Source organism: Phyllostomus hastatus, unplaced genomic scaffold, assembly GCF_019186645.2.
Source record: "Phyllostomus hastatus isolate PE091 unplaced genomic scaffold, TTU_PhHast_1.1 phas_contig_86, whole genome shotgun sequence".
Classification (NCBI taxonomy): Eukaryota; Metazoa; Chordata; class Mammalia; order Chiroptera; family Phyllostomidae; genus Phyllostomus; species Phyllostomus hastatus.
Genome location: NW_025333977.1, coordinates 19471732 through 19491564, shown reverse-complemented (window position 1 = coordinate 19491564; position 19833 = coordinate 19471732). Strand labels below are relative to the sequence as shown.

Sequence of the window (19833 nt, the reverse complement as noted above, 5' to 3'; positions counted from 1 at the left end):
AGGAACTGGAATGATCTGAGACTGAGTTTTAAGGCGATTAATGTTGGCAGTAGTAGATAAGCAGTAGATAAGACAGATTAAGGGGAAGAGAGATTGGACACCATTTAGGAGGCTATTGAAATAGTCCAGGGCAGCGGAAATGGGAGTCTGAAATGAAGGTGGAGGCCGGGGAAATAGAAAATGAAAGAGCAGATTCAAAAGGTCTTAGCCAGAGATCCTCAAGTCACTCTTTCTCAAGCAGCAGGAGAACACGAATCAGAGCTGTGGTTGTCGTTGTTGTTCTGGTCCACCTAAATCACATTTGCTATATTTTAAAGTACACTTTTTATTGCCTGATTTCAGGACGTGGCAGTGTCACAGTGGTACCCACTTGTTTTTGGAGTGCTCTCCAATGTACAAAACCTACTAATTATGTTATTTTTAAAGTGCTGTCCAATTATTAAGTAAGAATTCTAGTTGAAGAACTAAAACATACACAGGGTAAAATTCCACACAGTACACAGTGGTACGTGGAATAAAAATTCTTCTTTTATCTAAGAGACTCTGTCTGTATCTGAGAAGCAACTACTGCTATTACTTTCTAAGATGTTGTTCAGAAATGTTGTATGCATTTACAAGCTTCAATACATGCCTGTGTTCTCCATCTTTGGATCCAAAATATACTGCCATTCTACAATTTGATTTTCTTTACCTCTCTGCTTCCACAATGCTTTCTCTAGTTAAGAGCTTCTCAACTCATCACTATTGACAGTTGGGGCTGGATAATTCCTTGTGTGTGGACTGTCCTGTGCAGTATAGATCACAGGTATGTAGAAAGCATCCCTAGCCTCTCCACCCCAGATACCCCTGAGTTGTGACAACCCAAAAGGTCTCCAGCTATTGCCAAATATCCCCTAGGGGGCCAACTTCTCCTGGTTGAAAATCACCACACCAGTAGGTCATTTCTATCACTCTTCATTTTATTAAATCCAGCTGTTTATGTTCTTCTCCCCACAAGCCTGTATGCTTCTTTACAGAAGGTATGACATATTAATCATTTCTTTATTTTTCTCACATAGTACTTTGGTCACACTATCTGCCTCACATAGAATTGTTAAATGAAATAAGTAGACATGGCATTGAATATAATTAATGTTACATCTTAAACACCATGAAGTTCTCATTAAGGTAGAAAGTAGTTACAAAGTAATGCATGCTAATAATTTTCCTCGGTACTGTGGGAGTTACTAAGCATCAAAGACATTTTCATCATTATTTGGAGAGGCAAAAAACTTTACAGATGACAAGAATACCAACCATGTAAGGCAGAGTATATGGTGCTCAAATAAATGATGCAGAGATAAATTCTATTGAATTTAGAGGAAGCACAGACACAAGCCTTATAGTTATGTCATTGGACAGTTTTTGAATAAATGGTTTATACATTAATGTGTTTGTGTGTGTGTGAGAGAGAGAGAGAATGCATGAAGATTGCACTGCTTGAGGTGACTGGCATGCTGGGGCTATGAAGACTCTGGCAAAACTAGGAAGTTAAGAATTATGGGTTTCTCATTGAAAGCTTGAGGCACTGGCTTTAGCTCTTTCATCAAATTATTCTGAAGACCTGAATGGGGTAGTGTAGGAAGATAGCTGATTCTGGATTTTTTACTGATGTTTTAAGGAGTATATATTCCAAGAAATGTAATGTGTAAGGTGGCCCCCAAAAAACCTCTTTCCTCCTTCCTTCTTTCGTTTTATCCTTCAGCAAACATCTGCCAAGTGCCAAACACCACGTGCCCTGTGCCAGGTGTGGGGAATGCAGCTGTGAGCAGGATGCTGGGAAGGGTTCAGTTCTGATGGAGGTTTGATCAAACAGTGACTTCACATATTATATGAACTCTGAAAGATCCTACTGTTATTCCTAATCTCCAAACTATCTGCGTTCATAATGTATATCTATGCTCTATTGTCTCTGTACATAGTAAAGGCAATTACTACCTCAAACACCTTCCAGATGTGTCAAAAACATTAAGCTACACTGCCCACAGTAATTGATTTGCCACCGCGGTGCTACTGCCCCAGGACTGAAGAGCAGCAGATATTCTGTGCATGTGAAATAACGGCCTAGATGTTTGGGTGAGACAGTGAGGAGTGAATCTCTAATGAAATTGAAAATATAGCTACAGTTGGGAAGCAGCATGTAATTATGCAGCTGGAATTTGGCCAGTGTGGTAGGTAGATTCCGTCAGTTCCTAAGGAAGGGGGCATAGAACTTTATTTTTAAAAGATTCTATCCATTCATTTTTAGAGAGAGGGGAAAGAGAGGGAGAAAGAGAGGAAGAGAAACATTGGCATAGGAGAGAATCGTTGATCAGCCACTTCTCCTAGGTGACCTGACCTGGGAATGGACCTGCAAGCCCTGTATATGCCCTGGTCTAGGATTGAACCAGTGACCTTTTGCCTTGAGGGACATTGCCCAACCAACTGAACCACACGCATCAATGCTGAAGCATGTGAATTTTAAAGTATACTACACTTGAGCCATGAACGTATTTCTGACTCAAGTTCAAAGGTACCCATTACCTTTGGAATCTCCACCAAGAAGTACTACCTTCTTGACAATCTCACCAAAGAGTTCAGAGCCTCAGTTGTTGGATGGGAGTCATGACAACATTTACTCAGGAAAGTTTACTTCTTTTGTGTCGACAGACACACTTATATAGTAGATATTTAGAAAAGCTCTGTTACTGTTTTGCAACGCAAGCTCTGTAAGTAAGGGGTAGAAGACACATCAGTATCATCTCGCTGCTGGAAGCTAAATGCTGTTTAGGAAACAATCTGCCCAGTCCTCAATCTGGGTGGGCAAGGCTTTTTTGATTGTGGACTTGAGAACTTATTGAAAGCTACGAATGTGCTATCTCCTGCCCACTATTCCACCCCCCCCCCACTCTCTCTTGTGCTTTCAAATGATGCACACCTATATACAATGAGGGCCTCTTCTTCCCTGAATTCAATTCATGGGCCCTGACACTCCAGGTTTAGAAACTCTTATTTGGTCAGATTGGTTTTCTGTATTTTGCTACTTCAGGAGAAGAGACCTAAATTCTCTCCTGCAACTCTTGGGCTGCTAAGGAAATCTTCTATCACATCTGCTCTCTCTAGAAGGTGAATTGGGCTCAATGAAAGGCACATAAAGAGGGCTTACATGTTGAGTTTCTCTTATCTTGATATATAATGGACTTTATCTCATCAAAAATTTGTTTTATTTTCTGTGTTCTATAGAAATGATAGAGAATAATTATATAAACTGAGTTTCAAACTCACAGGAAGCTTAATTCTAAATGTCTTAGAGTTGGTTACTTAAAAATGTTTCTAAAAAGATTTTGCACATTCTAAGTACTTTAGTGTTACTAATATGCTATGATTTTCACTGAGGGTATCTGAATCAAATAATTCAAGTGGATTTTATTTCCTTGGGATAGATAAAATAAATTACCCAACACTCAATACACCAGGTATATTTTGAAGCTGCTTCTTCAAAACCAGTGTTTTTGATTGAAGACTTAGAATAATATTTACATTATCTTACTGAGTAGTCTTTTAAAAGTATCTAGTTCTCACAGCTGACACTCATTTATCCTTTCTTCCTTGTTTCTTTCCTCTATTATTTATTATTATTAGACATATTGAGATATTCAATCAATACATTATTGAGTATCTACTCTACAAAGCATTGTGTCAGATGGGATGGGAAGTTCAAGGATGTATAAGGCAGGTCTTCTGGAGAATATAATCTATTATTGAAGGTAAGACATGTACTGGAATAATATAAAATTAATGTTATGACTAAAAGTTATAGTTTTGCTTGTAGAATTTAAATATATTTATTATATTTATCTGACGATTAACTATATTTTATCTCAGAACTCCACAGTAAATAGAGGATTCAATATTACCACTTTGAAAAGCTTTTATGAAATAACTTTTTTAAAAAATTATTGTTTATTTCCTACCAGACAGGGCTGTCAAATTTGCATTTTTGTTGAAAACTTCAGTTATTCCAAGCGCCTTCAAAACATCTTTTAAATCAATTTCCTGTTCCACTGTGAACCTGGAGAACACATAGGGAGGAAAATAGTTTGTTATAGCATTTTAAAAGTATTTTGTTACTGTATCTTGTTGGCTGAGACAAAAATAAAATGTTAGACATGTTGCTTTTTAAAGTCTTTTGAGAGGAAAAATTATGCTACAACTGGCTTTTGCCTACAAGTAGTATTTGATTGCATTTGTAAAAAGAGGAGGAGTGAAATAAAATAACAGAAAAGTATTAAGTTATTAAGTAGAAAAAATATATGATATGGACACAAAACCATAATACATGGTGGAATAAATGAATTTTGAGATCAAGAATCATTACCATAGTACTATGTAAAACTTGTAAATGAATAGCATTAAAAATCCTTTAACCTGGTAATATAGTTGCTTTTTAAAGCTGGTATTGATTAATCATACATTTACCCAAGGGGCTTCCTTCTCTTCTTCATATTCTGGTCAACTTCCTACCCAATGGAAAACATTAAATAAGAATTATATTTTGCTGTAAAGTGAATACATCTAGCGTTTCAACTCCATACAACTCACAAAAAGGTGACATAAAAACTATTATGTTAAAAATATATATATATTCATGATTATATTAACCTCTCGGACATAAGGGTGTTCTCATGGTAGCACTCCAGAAAAGCTGTTAACCAATAAAAGTGAGTTAAATATTGTATCTTAAGAACTGTGCACGTTTTTCAATTATATAGAGATTTTTAGAACAAGAATAATAGATCCTTTTAGTTCAAATGAATTAATATATATGATGATATCCTTTATGATTATACATAAATGTGCCTTATTTTTGTAGGAGTAAATACAAGATTATTTAAAAACTTAAACAAAAAATAAGTACATGGTTTAATTTTACAAAATGGTTTACACAGAGCACTGGCTGGAGTGGCTCAGTTGGTTGGGCATCACCTGGCAAGGCAAAAGGTCACCGGTTAGATTACAGTCGGGGCACACGCCTGGGTTGCGGGTTTGGTCTCCTATCAGGTTGCATGTGAGGGGAAACTGGTCGATGTTTCTCTCTTACATCAATGTTTCTTTCCCTTTCTTTCTGACTCCCTTTTCCTCTCTCTAAAATTTTCCACAGAATGCCAGATTGTTACTAAAACAGAATATCTCCCAAACCAATCAACTTTATCACCCATGTTACTAGTTAGAGATACAGACAAAACATGGCTGCATTAACAAACAAATGTGTTTATTAAAAGCAAAGGATTTTATTACTTTCTATAAAAAATAAAAATAACTGGTGAGAACTAAATGTGCCTCCTTGTCAATACAGAGCAAAACGACAAATTTTAGGCAATGGTTGTGCACTTAAAAGAGCTATGTTGGCAAACAGTCACTTAATGTTAAATTAGCATCATTTCTGATGTCTGGCTTTAAGAGGAGTGACAGGGGAATGATTGCTATCAGTAAGACTCAGGCACTGAGAGAAATGATTAGGAGAGAATAGTTTTAGCAGGCCCATGTTTATTAAAAAAAATAAGATCAAAAGCTGAGTAAATGTATAGCAAACATATTAAACTAAGTACTAAATATTATCTATATCCTATACTTTAACTTGGACTTACATTGTTTATTTTGCTTTTTTTATCCCTCCCTATTTTGCTTTTACAAAAAAGTACATTGTCTATGAAAGTATAAAAGAAAGATGAGTAGGAAAACATGGGATGCTGTACAGAAAACATTCAATGGCTTAATTAAGGTTTTTTTTGTGTGTGTGCTTTATTATTATTATTATTATCATTATTCATTTATTTTGATCACTTATATAGAGCTTACTATATGCCCAGGACTGTTCCAAGAGCACAAAAATCAGAATAATTTAAATATCACCACAGCCTTTTGAAGTAGCTATTATTATAATCCTCAGTTAAAACAAGAAGAAACTTAAGGATAGAAAGATAAAATAACTCGACACAGCTAAAGGTCACACAGCTAAATGAATGGAGGAACAGGATTAGGGGGCCAGGCAGCATGATACATACTCTCTTGACCTAACCAAAATAGATAAGTAAAGGAATATATCAGAAGCGGATGCTTTTTACTTTTACTTTTTTTCTTTTTTTACACTGTCCTGGGATAGAATGGACCACCTCAGTAGCTTCTGAGGCCAATACTTTTCTATCACCACAATTACTTTAGCAAACCTGGTTCCTTTACTTTTTTTTTAAACTGAGAGTCATTTATTTCTTTTGCCATTGCCAAACATTTCCAAAGTAATACTTACCAGAAATTAACATAGCTTCTTCATTTCTCCTCCCTGACAATCCTCATTTACTGAAAGGGCTATAAGGGCACAATGGCCAATGAAAATGTGAACTTGACCTCACTTGTTAGTCTACCCATGCTAAGTCCTCATTCCTCCCTTTAGTCAACCTCTGTCTGAATTTTCTGAGAATTGCTCTCTATCCTTTTATATGCATTCTATCGTCTTTTATTCTGAGGCTTTGACACCAGATGTATTTATCTGGAGTTGGAAAGAAAAATTCTTTTTACTTCCTTAAAGCAACTTGGTTTGTTTTACACTTCTGAGGCTGGTTGTTTAGGTGAAGATGGTAAATTACCCAGACTGAACTTGGGCAAGTTCCTTGACTTCTGAGCCTCAGTTTCAGCATATGAAAAAATGGCAATAATAATAATAATACCCACTTAATAGTATTGTTGAGGGGATTAAAAAATGTTTCTAAAAGTCTTAGGATGGTCCTGGCATATAGCAGGCATGCAATAAAGAGCAATACAAGTAACAGTTCTTATTATATTGAAATTATGTATAATATTCACATTATTATAGATGTTAAGATGTATATATTTATATTTTAGTAGTGATGAAGTAACTTGATCCCTGCTACTTTAACTGTAAAGTAGTCAAATCCAGTGTTTTTATCCCTGCTACTTTAACTGTAAAGTAGTCAAATCTAGTGTTTTTACTTTAATGTTTATAGTACCTGGCATAGGACAAAACGTATAAGTTGAAGTGAAATATAATCTAGGTCCCCATGAGAATGTCTATTCTGAGTTGAAGACAGGATGTAAACAATTTCCATTCATTCATTCATCTTTTTCTCATCAAACTATTGAAAAAATAGCGATTACACATTAATAATCTCTTTCTTCTTAATATAGGCTAGTATTAATATAAATAATCATTATTATCTTCCTTAAACTGAGTGCTCACTATATGTCCCAGGCACTACACAAACCCTTTTATGCCTAGTATCTCATTTGATCATCCCTATGCTAACCTCACACAATCCTGTGAGACAGGCATTATCTCTATTCCAAAAGATAACAAATGGAAGTCCAAACAAGCTAAGAAACTTGCCCTAGTCATGCTGTTAGTAGGTCTTCAAATGAAGATAGGAACTACAGTCTTTCTGAGTGCAAAGCCCCCACCACTAACCACTATACTTCCAACAGTTGTTTATTTAAAACCAAATAATTACAGAGGGGGAATTCTGGGGGAAATGGGGGACATCTGTAACCGTGTCAATAATAACAAAAGGCTAAACACTGCTTTTTTAAAACCAAAAGGCATGACTGTTTTAATAAAAGCATACAATGTAATGGTGTATTTGCCCCTTTTTATCTGAGCGTGTCGCAGAGTTACGTGGGGGGAAGCGTCAGAGACTGAGTAGACGTGTGGAGCAAATGTTAGAATCCAACAGATATACAAGTGTGTTACCTTTAAGAACATTTATAAAGTTTGTAAGCAATTAAGGACCAAAACAAAAAGCATTCATGTTAAAGAACAAAATCAGATGGCTTGTGCATTATTTTTCTTTTAAAAACATGAGGCTGAAGTACTTTATTTGTAGACAGTTATTTCAAAATAACAGCATCATTCCTGGTTACAAAATAGAGAACCAATTTATATCCTCTGATTTCTCTCTGATCACAAATGACAAATCCAAGACTACAAAAGTCAGAGCCTCTGCCTTCTGAGTATTCAGATATTGGATTTTGAGTTTAGAAAACTCTTCTTATACCTAAGCCGAATCAGCAAAAACTGAAAAGTCAGCACATACAAGGGCAATGAAGAGAGTAATGTTCATGAGAACCAAGTTTTTAAAACTCCTACCTAGAGAAAAGTATATATAAAACTACCCATAGATTCAGATATGATAAATACTAGTATTTAAAATGTACACTGAAAAATAAATAACAATAGTAATAATATGTAGTACTTATATGCTACTCTGTCCATGCAGTACTCTAATGTGCTTTTAAGATTATATATATTTTATATGTCAGCCAAGCTACTTTTGCTATCATGGGTAAATTGGAAGATTATCTGCCCATCTCATTTAAATCTTAGAGATGTATGACTATGCATAAACCTTATGGTATTTCACTGGATTTGGCAATATACCATAGGTATAGCACTCTTACCCTCTATAAAACAGACTTCTTATGTTTTAGATACATATACAACTTTAATTTATTACTTGTTAATAGGATTATTTTGGGGGATAACAAAAATACAAAAGTCATTGCTTCTTTTCCTCACTCCCCAAAATACTCTACACATCTTAAGAAAAGCATTTTAAAGCTTTTTGTATAAAATCTAGCATAACACAATAAAATATCTGTCAAGCAGGACAAGAACTGGTCAAATTACAGAAATGCAAAGTTGTATTTTCAGGTAATAATTTCTGTATGAATTAAACTATATAACCCATTTAAGACAGACACTTGCATAAACCTAGAACACAGCTATTGGAACGTTTTTACCTTTGTTAAAATTGGGTCACATAAGTCACTACCCTTATTGAACATTTTGAAGATGCTAATGCTATAAAATGGAGGGGCTGGATAGTTTTCCATTGATTACTACTGACACATAAGTATTTGAAAATAGTCAGTCTCTCAAAAAGAGAAACCAAATTTCTCTTATCTTTCTTTTAGCCTCCCTCTCCACGCATTAGCCACGCAGAGGAAGAGTTCATAGAACTGCTAGAGTAATGGACACATGGCAATCAGCTGTGCCTAGTTTAGCAACAGGCACTAACATGAGCGAGCAAGCCAAACTGTTTCAGAATTGAACAGTATCTCTTAGAATGTGAAAAATTAATTTTCTTCCGCTGCCACATTCAGTTTCTCAGTGGGACCTGCAGCCCACATTTTCTAGTGAATTCAGTTGAATTAGAATATGTGATTCTTGTTAAGCATTCATTTATAATTCTGTTACAATACTTCCAAGGAACTGCACCCTCACAAAACTGAAGCATTTGGAGATGTTTCAGTAAGGGAAGCATTAACACTGTGCTGAATTTCTCATATTATCAAAAGGAATTCATTATATAATGTGAAGAAAAATATAAAATTAATGATAAAAGTCTCTGGATGAGAGTTTAAACCTGATTTAAGTATTTAAATTGGATTAGTAATGTTTAAAAGTAAGTGCTTTTAGAGTTAAGATATATTGTTTATATATTCAGTATGAGGGTCAATTATTTATATACATATACATATAGGAGGTCTGTCTGGAAAAAGTCTAGCCATTGTTAATATAATAAGAATAGTTTGCATGACACTCATGTAACCTGGCAGCCAAGGAGAGTGGACTGGAATGTGCATGTGTGAAAAATGATGACTTCACTGTACTAGTCAGTGGGGGCAGTAGAAGCCATTGAGTGAGCATGTGTACTGTGTGGCTGTCACATTAAAAATGACTGAGCAAGTGCAGCAATGAATGTGCCTTAAATTTTGCATTAAGCTTGAACATTCCTCCATGGAAACTATTGGGATGATTCAGAAGGATGTAACTATGGGCAACTGGTGATTGGCAGCTTCAGCACGACAACACACCTGCTCATGCAGCACACCTTGTGCAGAATTTTTTGGCGAGACATCAAATCACCCAGGTGACTCAGTCCCCCTATAGCCAAGATTTGACACCCTACTTTTCCCAAAACTAAAATCACCTTTGAAAGGGAAGATATTTCAGACCATTGATGAGATTCAGGGAAATATGACCTGGCAGCTGATGGCAATTGGGAGAACTGTGTGAGGTCCCAAGGTGCCTAATTTGAAGGGGACTGAGGCGTCATTGTCCTACATACAATGTTTCTTGTATCTTGTATTTTTTTTCAATAAAAGTCTCTGTTTTTTATATTACATGGCTGGTTACTACCTAGTATTATATATAGAATCTCCTTGGCTTTATTTCTTAGATATTCATTGGCTATCTCTCCTTGAGCATAGACTTAGTATAATCTTTCTATAGAAACGTATTTTCATGGAAAGTTATGCAAACAACATTTTAGCTAAAAAGAAAAAATATTTGGAGTACAAGAACCTTAATTTTTCTATATAGACTGAGAAATGAATAGCTATGTATTATGATGGTTCTACATTATGTGCATGTAGCACTAACATAATATGTATATATATTTCTAGTCATAACTGTCCACAGTTCCAAATAGATCTCCATTAACATAAGTAAATATCAGCTAAGTATTTTGAAAAATAAGCTTATATAAGATATAATTTTTATATTTTTAACCATATATTGTATGATTTATTTGGTATTAAGTATCCAGAAAGGGCAAATCTACAGAGATTTAAAAAGTAGGTTAGTAGTTGCCTGGCCTCTGGGATGGCAACCAGGATTGACTGTAAATGGGCATTGGGGTTTACTGGGGTGACAGAAATATTCTAAAACTTATTTTCATCATTTAATATACTTTTGAAATCCAATTAACTCTGTGAACTTTTAAATGACTATTCCTAAAATTAGAATAAACATGAATGTTTAGTAATTCAGTTTTAATACTATGTCTTATCACCTTTCAATGTTCATATTAATTAATCATATTGTAAATTTTCTTAATACAAAATGCATGTTAAAACTGTACTTTCACATACACGCATATACATAGGTTTATCTATCGTTTATTTGGATGTCACATCTCCTAGTCCAGATCTAACTAGCACACTATGTTTATAAACTTGTATGTGTTCATTGGTCTCACTCCCCTACTAGGTTTGAATGTACTAAAGGACAGAATAAATGTCTTCAATTGGGTTTGGTTTTGCAAGCACATCTCTATTATGGGGAAGAGATCTGACTTTAGAATAACTTACAGAAGTAAAGCAAGACTTACTGTATGGAAGGGTAAGGTCATCGTGGGGGGGACCATAAATGTACTGTCATAACAGGGAGATGCACACGAGGACAACGTGAGGGTCACCTGTGCCATCACGGCGTTCATGGAAGGCTTCCTGAAACTAGTGCCAGAACTGGACCCTGGAGGCTAAGTAAACCAATCTGGCAAGGCAGTGTGTGGAGGGCATTTTAGGACAATACAAAAAACACACAGAGAGACCCAGAAGCATGAAAAGAGCATGATGTCTGTGGCATAACCACAAGCACAGATAGTATATGCTACTAAATATTTGACATGCTTAGTGACCAGGGGCTAAGGTTGAGGAAGAGAATGTAGTCAGAAGAACATCAAGGCCCTGCATGGACTTTATTCTTTTGGCCACAGGAGAAAATTAAGCATCTTCCTGCTTATTTATGGTTGCATCTCAGCACCTAGCACAGCAACTTGCTTGCACTTTTTCCAACACAGTCAGAGATCATTTTTGCCCCTATAATCACCTTTAAATATTAATGAAATATAGAAGACTGTCAACGTAAATTATATTCAGAGTCAATCTATCGGAAAATCTACTAAAATGAAGCTCAGAATATTGACTCATATCTGAAACTAGGTGTTGGTAAACAGTATTGAATGAATTAATAAGTGAGGCCCTGTCTCTGGGCGGGACTGAATGAGAATGAAAGAATGCTTTTTAAAAAGGAGAAGAAGGAGAATATTAGAGGAGGAGGAGAGGACAGAGAAGGAAGGGAGTAGCACAAGACTTAAAATTTAAAAGTAATGGGAAGAGTTTTTCCCAGGTCAGAATCTTACTGATTACTCCTCCCCGAACTCCTGCCCCGCACCCCTGCCCCGCCCTGCCATGCTATCAGGGGGAGCCCCGCAGCAGCCTCTCACCTGGGCAGGTACACTTCCACTTTTTGCTTCTTCACAGAGTTTGCCCATTCTTCAATCAGCTGTGCTTTGACCAGTGGCTCCAGAGTGGCCAGTGGAACTTCCTGTCTGGACAACACCAGCATCATACTTATCTCATCTCCCTCATATGGTATTTCTAGGACTTGGTAGATACCACCAGCTTCATTGGAACCATCACTAAATTCCCCTAAAAAAAATCAAAGCTCCACATCAAAGCCTAAACAAAATGTTTAAATTTGTTATAAAGCTTTTTTTTCAAAACAGTGTGTAGAATGTAAGAAATTTAGGCATCTGAGAAACAGAGAGTTTATTTAAAAATAGACCTTGAAATTTAAGTGAATCCTAAGCCTTGCAGAATCTATTTTATTTTAGAATCCCAGAATTATTTCACATTTGTCATAACATGTTCTCTAGACTTGGTTTTTATTTTTAAATAAGACTTCAAGTGAATACAAATTTAAAGGATATTAGTAGAAACAATGAAAATTTCTGATTAGAAAAATAAAGTCCTGGATCCAATGTTACATTTACCGATATCCACCTGATTACTAAGAAGGGAAAAATGGACCGTGTAATACCTGGTGTTCTATTAATATCACAGCTAAACGTTTTGAGGCCAAGGCAGCACAACCAAAACGAACCCCGCTGCATTCTACAATAGGTGTCTGGTGCATTGTGGTGATTATCACCTTCAAACTAGGTGATTAGGTAAATTAGATAACTGGCTTTGTGTTCTATAAACTTAGCTAAATTGACTAGGCTTTCATAAACAAATTAGTCTTTAAAATAAATGGTCCTGCCATGACTTTCGAATTTTCCCCATTTAAAAAAAGTAATGCTTTTGTTGTGAATATTTTCCTGCAATTGACCTAGGGCCTTTTAATATCACATTAAACACCTTGGTTCTCAAATAAATGGTTATTTTCTATTTAGTATTGACTATTAATTTGATTAACTGTGATTATAATCTTTTATTTTTACAATGTATTTTAAATAGAATAAGCTACTAGTTCTACCATACATTTAGTTTAAAATTACACTTCTGCTTATGAAAACAAACTAATCCAGTTTAATATAGAGTATAAGAAAGATTAACACCTGAAACTTCTAAAAAATCCAATGAGATGTCTATGAAGATAATGCCAAGGATATTGAACTGTATCACAAATTACAGACCCTCAATAATGAAACTATGAATGAATAATTATGTCTGACCATACATACACAAGTGTGAAGGCACAATCTCAAAAGAATATTTGTGATTTAAGAAGTTGTAAGGAGTCAAATCGAGAGCTGAGTGGAACATACGGATCACTGAAAACTACCCAAAGCCAATGGCTTTTTGTAGTAATTGAATATTCTTACACAAGGTCAGGTATTTTTATGTGAATAAAGTCATTCTGCAGGTGTGATTACAGTTACAAATTAAAGAAAGATATTGAAAAGCTGTCAATGCACATAATATTCACTCAGGGTCTAATCAGAGGCTTGGAAAATGGAGCCAAGGAAATTGAATTGTAATTCAAACTAGATTGACAAGAATTTAAGTAATGAATGTTTCATGTTCTTTTTAAGAAATTTGTTGAACTACCTCAAAAAGAGAGAAATAAAAGCCAAAATGTCATACCATAATAAAATTCTCCTTGTTGATACATCATTGGAATTTGGACTTCACTTTCATCATCTTTAGTGAAGGAAAATGTTCTAGTATTTTCAGGTCTAAACTGTGACTTCCAGTTACCCTTGAAATAGACAGCACTGATGAGGGCCAGATGAGTGGCAGAGTCAAAATCTCTTGGGGACACCAAATCTTTAAACAGACCTATTCAGAAAAAAACAAATGGATTAAAATTCATATTAAATTGGAGGATGAAATGGGACCAAAGATTATCAAACTACCATCTGATAGAGTGTTACAGAAAAACTATATACTACTACTAAAATTAAAATAAAACTTAAAAGTACTTTACTCTCAAAAGAAAAATGTTCACACATACAATTATAGCTTCAGGGCATCTAAAATACCCACACCACCTAAAATAACACAAGGATCTTAATACTTGCACAAACTACAGAACCATATACAACAGAATCTCCAGCTTCAGTACTTCCTAGTTGCAATGATACATGTAAAACTCTTAGCATAGTAAGCACTCAATAAATGTTTCTAACTTTATTCTTAATCATTGTACCAGATTAAAATGTCATTCAATGCAAACATGCCTGCATATACATTGGATATCTTTCTACCAAATACAACAAGTACTTTTGACTTGGTAAAAACAGACAAGCGAAATCCAGTTTAACCTGTGATCTATGATGCCTCTTTATTTATTTACTTTTCCACACATGCCTGGACCAGGGACTGATACCTTCTTTTCTAACACTTGAGATGTTCCTTTCCAAATCTGTTTTGAGAGATATTTTGTTGATTGCTATGTGTTTAAAAAGAGTTTAGAAACAAACAGCTTTTAATAACTCACTCTATTCCAGGTAGATTCTTCTTCTTTTTTTTATTGTTGTTCAAGTAGAGTTGCCTCCATATTATTATTCTTGACTTATTCTTTCAATGTTACAAAAACAAACGTAAGTTTCTTTTATCTTACATTTTAATCTCATAGTTGAAAGAGTGACTTTAGTGAATGGATCATAGAGAAAAAGTAATATAGAGAAAAAGGACCAAATTTTGTTCTGTATTCTCTCATTTTATTAACTACAGCACTTCTGTGCTTACAAAGGTGCTTTAGCATTTTAAGGATTTATATGTTGCAAGCGTATATCATCAGGGTTTTTTGTTGTTTTTCCAACATAAAATGTATTAGATCTACATTATTTATGGAGGTCAACAATATGAATTAATTTAATGAAAAGCTGTAGTAAATACACTTTAAATTTGGTCTCACTTTTTAATATTCTAATTTCAATTATTTTTCATAAAATTGGAAAATGAAATGATAAAATATGAGATACCTGGAAAACTTAAATACATTTCAAATATATCAATTAAAAGTAAAATATAGAATTCATGCATCTTTTCCTAATTTCTTTGCATTTATTTGGGCCTAAAATGGGATATCCTCTTTTAAAGGAATCCTAAAGAGTTTTTTGATTACTAAGCAAGTTCTGTGGTTTAAAAGCCAAGAAAAATGTTTAAACTCTGACTTTTAACTCTCTTATTCTATTTTAATAAGATACACCAACTGCCATTCCAACCACTATCTAATTCATTAGTAAGCTCAAGCAAAATTTCATATAGTAGCTAAATTACTATACAGAGAAAACCCATCAAATGGAGAGCACAAGATTTCAGATCAATTTATCAGTGCCAAAATTCTATGTGTACCAAAAAACTAAACTTATTTCTCAAATGTTTACTCATAAACAGTACTTCTAAAACACTTTAATCTACACAAGGTAATTATAAGATACTCAACTAAATGTTATCTAATATTCAAAATGCAAAAGGAACAAGGAGACAAATAATATCAGAAGTAAGAGAAAGTCAAAACTAAACTATTTGGGAAAGAAAAGAACCAAATGACGTACTATTTGTGTTATTCTCCACCCACTTATTGATATGGTTGGCCACAGCAATATTTTCACTGAAGTCCACATGATTTACTTCCGCATTAAAATATTTTTTCATCATTTGCAAAAACTTATCATTGATGTGAAATTCATTTTGCACAAAGAGGGAATTGGCAATTTTCATCACATACTGGCTCTTTTCAGCAGTTACCATGTTAGAAAACTCCTTCAAGAAAGAAAATTCTTCACCTGCAAAAAGACACAGGGTAAGTTTTTTCAGTGGAACAAACATGGAGAGTGAAAGAGCAAAACACAGCAAGGACCCAAAGGAAAAGCACTCCCTTACTCCCCAAACCTGACATGGCGAGGGGGGTCAATATTTGTGAGATTTCTAATGTTCAAATTAACATTTTTGCAGTTTAGTATTATCAACTGATACCGCTTTCCACTTCAATCAATATCTTGGTAGAATCTATACAGTCAGATTTTTGGTTGCTTACTTTCAAAGTACTTAGGTTACTTTCATTAAATTAGTCTTATGTTTATCAGAAATAAGAAGTAAGTGTAATTATTTAGTTTAAAAATCAAATTATTTCTTAAAATTTCCTTTTAATAGACTTAAAAACTCTTACAACTAGAAAATCCATTAGAAATTGTTTCAATTCTTAGCTTTTTAATGAATTAACTCACATGTATGTTAGAAACATTAAAATAGAGATCTTACATCCTGTCAAAGTGATTACATAATACATGTTGGCTACAAATTTTCTTCAATAAATATAGTCTCATAATAATGCAACATTTCAAAAAAGATTCTTAGATGCTATGTAAACAATGAAGATACAATTGATTTTAAGCAAAAAAATGATATTCTTAGAGAATCATATTGCTTTTCTTTATAGCATTCATCACAGTTGTAAATTTTCATTTATTTACACAATAATTGATTAATAATATATGTTACTCCCTCTAGACTGAAAATTCCATTAGAGCAAGAACCATGTTTGCTTTTGTTTATAACAGTGAGGTTTATTTAAATAATAACATTATTATTAACAATGATATATAATTTCTGTAGATTAACTCAGCCTGAGACAGAGCCTGGAATTAGCTTCTTTCTTGGGTTTCCTAGTGTTTCTCGTGGCCACACCATCTCAATGAGATTACTTTGTTACTGTGTGTAAATACAGCTGCCTCTGGCATAAGACAATATAACTGAGTTGAAAGTTAAAGTTAAACCATCCTGAGAAATCGAACCTTACCAATTTTCAGGCTGTCATATCCCATTGAATGGCGAACTTCTTTCAGGGTAGATCCTTGGGCCCCAAGTTCCATCATTCCCATTGCAAGGGTGATGCTCAATGGAGAGAAAAGAATATTTTCATCTTCCCCAGTGGCTCGGAGGTTATTATACATATTCACTGACAACTCTGCAATGGTTTCCTCAGGGGGAGTGGCTCCTCCAGCCAGACTTTGCAGAACCAGCAAAGAGAAAAGTCCAAGGAAAGCCATGTTGGAACAGTTTCAATCCTGGAAAGCAGTAATTTACATGTGAATTAGCTCAGAAAAAGAGAAATATGAGTATATATTTGAATTATTTCTTAGATATGTTATAAAGTAAACCAAAAGATTTTTATTTTCTACATTGATTGATTGTATTTTTTTCCATTACCATTGAGCCCCCTTATACCTCTCCCCCAGTAATCACCACCCTGTTGTCCGCATCCATGAGTCCTTTTTCTTTTTTGCTTGATCCCTCCACCCCCTAACCAGCCCCCATAGCTGTCATCCTGCTCTCTATCTTCGAGTCTGTCTCTATTTTGCTTGTTAGTTCAGTTTGTTCATTAGATTCCACATATGAGTGAAAAGAAATCATATGGTATTTGTCTTTAACATACAGTGTTAATATTTCTATAACAAAATCCCCATTAAAGGATATGTTGGAAAATCCTGTTTTTCCAAAGTCAGTTAGTAGTCAAATGAATAACAGGCATTGCTAAGTTCTGAGGATATTCTCAGGAACAAGATAGCCCTGCCCCACCTTCTATGAGTGTAAGATTATGTATACATACATATACAAAAACCACTGTATTTTGGACCATAAGACGCACATAGGTTTTAGAGGAGAGAAATAGGAAAAAAAATTTGAAGCAAAAAATGTGGTAAAATATTTAATAATATAAATAACATAATATTTCACCAATGTAAATGTAAACAGAACTCAACAGCAACATTAACAACCATTATTCCTCCCAAATTGGGGGGGGGGAGTGCATCTTATAGTCTGAAAAATACGGTAATTATAGGTTGTGTTTTTGAGGCTGATTTATCCATTTTTCTTAGCTTCACCATGTATGTTTTGGTCGTATTTTTGAAACAGCTTACTCTAGCTTATTCAATACGACATAGATCCAGGACATGTATAATGGAAACCAAAAGATATTTACAGGGTTTTAGATGAACTTGTGAAGTTAGACATTTAACAATGCCATTTCACTCATTCACTAGAATTGTTCAAATTAATACACCAGGCAGCTGGGTTACCAAGTAGTGGGAAGAGATGACACACACCTGCCACAGGCCCCAGTTTATTCAGCCCAGACTGCAGAACCCACAGGAAGTGGTAACCCAGAGGAAATGTAGATTCAGCACATCCTTATCTGGTTTTCCCTTACCCACTGGTTCTCTAAGAAGCTGCTGCTCCCAGTAACAATCTCTGAGCAGGGAGGGAGGGACCTTTTACAACACCATCCTTTTAGACTCAGGATAATGTTACCATGTCAGCTTATACCAACAAAACTGGAGATTCTATTTAAATGACTGTTTCTAAATATCCAGCTCTTCTGGTTCTTGAACTGACTTCTCTGGGGAAGAGAAAGCAGCATCAGTGTCCAGATATCTCTGAAGAATATTTCTGCCTCTCAGCACACCGGTGTTCCAAAGCCCTGCCTCCTCACAAACAGCTGGACCGGCACATACTGGGGACAGGACACTCTCTCCTTGTATCCTTACGTTTTGTCACTGCAGGCATCTGGAAGCTAATTTTTTTATTTAAACAAATAAGTAGCTTACTTGTGCTTGATATACATATATTTAAATCATCATTAAAACAGCATGGAAAGTGATGTTGAGCAAACACATTTGGAAAATCATATTTCAATTAGTATGAAACATTAGTAATCCCCATTACTCAGTCAACAGAGTGAATACACTTTTAACTTAAGAATAGTGTGCTTCCAACAGATTTTTAAGTCACAGCTTCCTAATCAATCCTGTAATATTTTTAATTTCTATTTCAGAGAACTGCCTGGTTAATTTATAAGCCCTTCGCATCTTAGAGTTTAATTTAGGTATGGAGTTTTTTATTTTTGATTGAGAGCTTCCAAGTTTCTGCTCCCCTAAACGCACGTTTATATGAAACTTCAAATAATACTCTCTTGCTTAGGAAAGTAAGTTGAGCCCACATGTAAATATGGGCTCTCACAACTCATTCTGTGAGGAGGCAAAAGAGGGCTGATGTTGGGAGACCGAGTGCATTGCTGCAGAACAGCGTCGTTCATGTACGCCACGTGGGGACAGAAGCCAGGTGCCAAGCGAGCTCAGCCACCCTGCTAGTCTACCAACTTCAGCCGCCCAGGGGAGGCTGCTATGGCATTCTCTCTTCCTTTTCTACTCCAGAGAACTCCAGGAAAAGATGGAGGTAGAATACATAAGTTTTCTCCTTTAAGACCAGATGGCAATTTGGCAAGTACCCTTGTAAGTTAAAAGAGATTTTAAAACATATTCAGTATTTAATACTTACGATGCAATATTATTAAGGGGAACTTTGAAATCCAAGTCAGATCCTGAAGTCCATGATCTGAATCACCATGCTCTGCTGTGATCAGACATGCCATCTTTTAACTTCTGCCCTGTGAAGACCCACCCTTGGTCCTCATTATTTTCACTTAATGTTATCCAGTGTAAGGCCAAAAAATTAAAGTCATTCTATTACTGTGGTATCTGTCATTCAATAATACAACTATCAGGATACCACTGCATTTATCATGAACATCAAATTTCATATAAAACAAAAACTAACCTACTATGAATCAATAAGAATTCCAGGAAAACACAGCCAAGTATATTATGTTCATGGGCATTTTTATTTACAAGTGAATGTATCAGGCAATAATAATGGTGAACA

At 35.0% G+C, this 19833-nt stretch overlaps 1 protein-coding gene and 1 non-coding gene across 3 annotated transcripts in view; both read right to left on the bottom strand.

The window, feature by feature from the left end:
• The window catches only part of SERPINI1 (serpin family I member 1), a 75659-nt gene that overhangs the window by 10622 nt on the left and 45204 nt on the right, over positions 1 to 19833 (bottom strand). For both annotated transcript variants that reach the window (XM_045852018.1, XM_045852019.1), the window contains exons 2-6: positions 16910 to 17177; positions 15666 to 15896; positions 13747 to 13941; positions 12102 to 12306; positions 3993 to 4090 (exon numbers count right to left, since the gene is read on the bottom strand). In XM_045852018.1, coding sequence (XP_045707974.1) covers positions 3993 to 4090; positions 12102 to 12306; positions 13747 to 13941; positions 15666 to 15896; positions 16910 to 17159 — 979 coding nt within the window. In that variant the 5' untranslated portion in view covers positions 17160 to 17177. The remainder of the gene's footprint in view (positions 1 to 3992; positions 4091 to 12101; positions 12307 to 13746; positions 13942 to 15665; positions 15897 to 16909; positions 17178 to 19833) is intronic.
• LOC123827620 lies at positions 6166 to 6296 on the bottom strand. Its single transcript, XR_006787278.1, has one exon. It is a non-coding gene; the product is annotated as a small nucleolar RNA SNORA66 (small nucleolar RNA).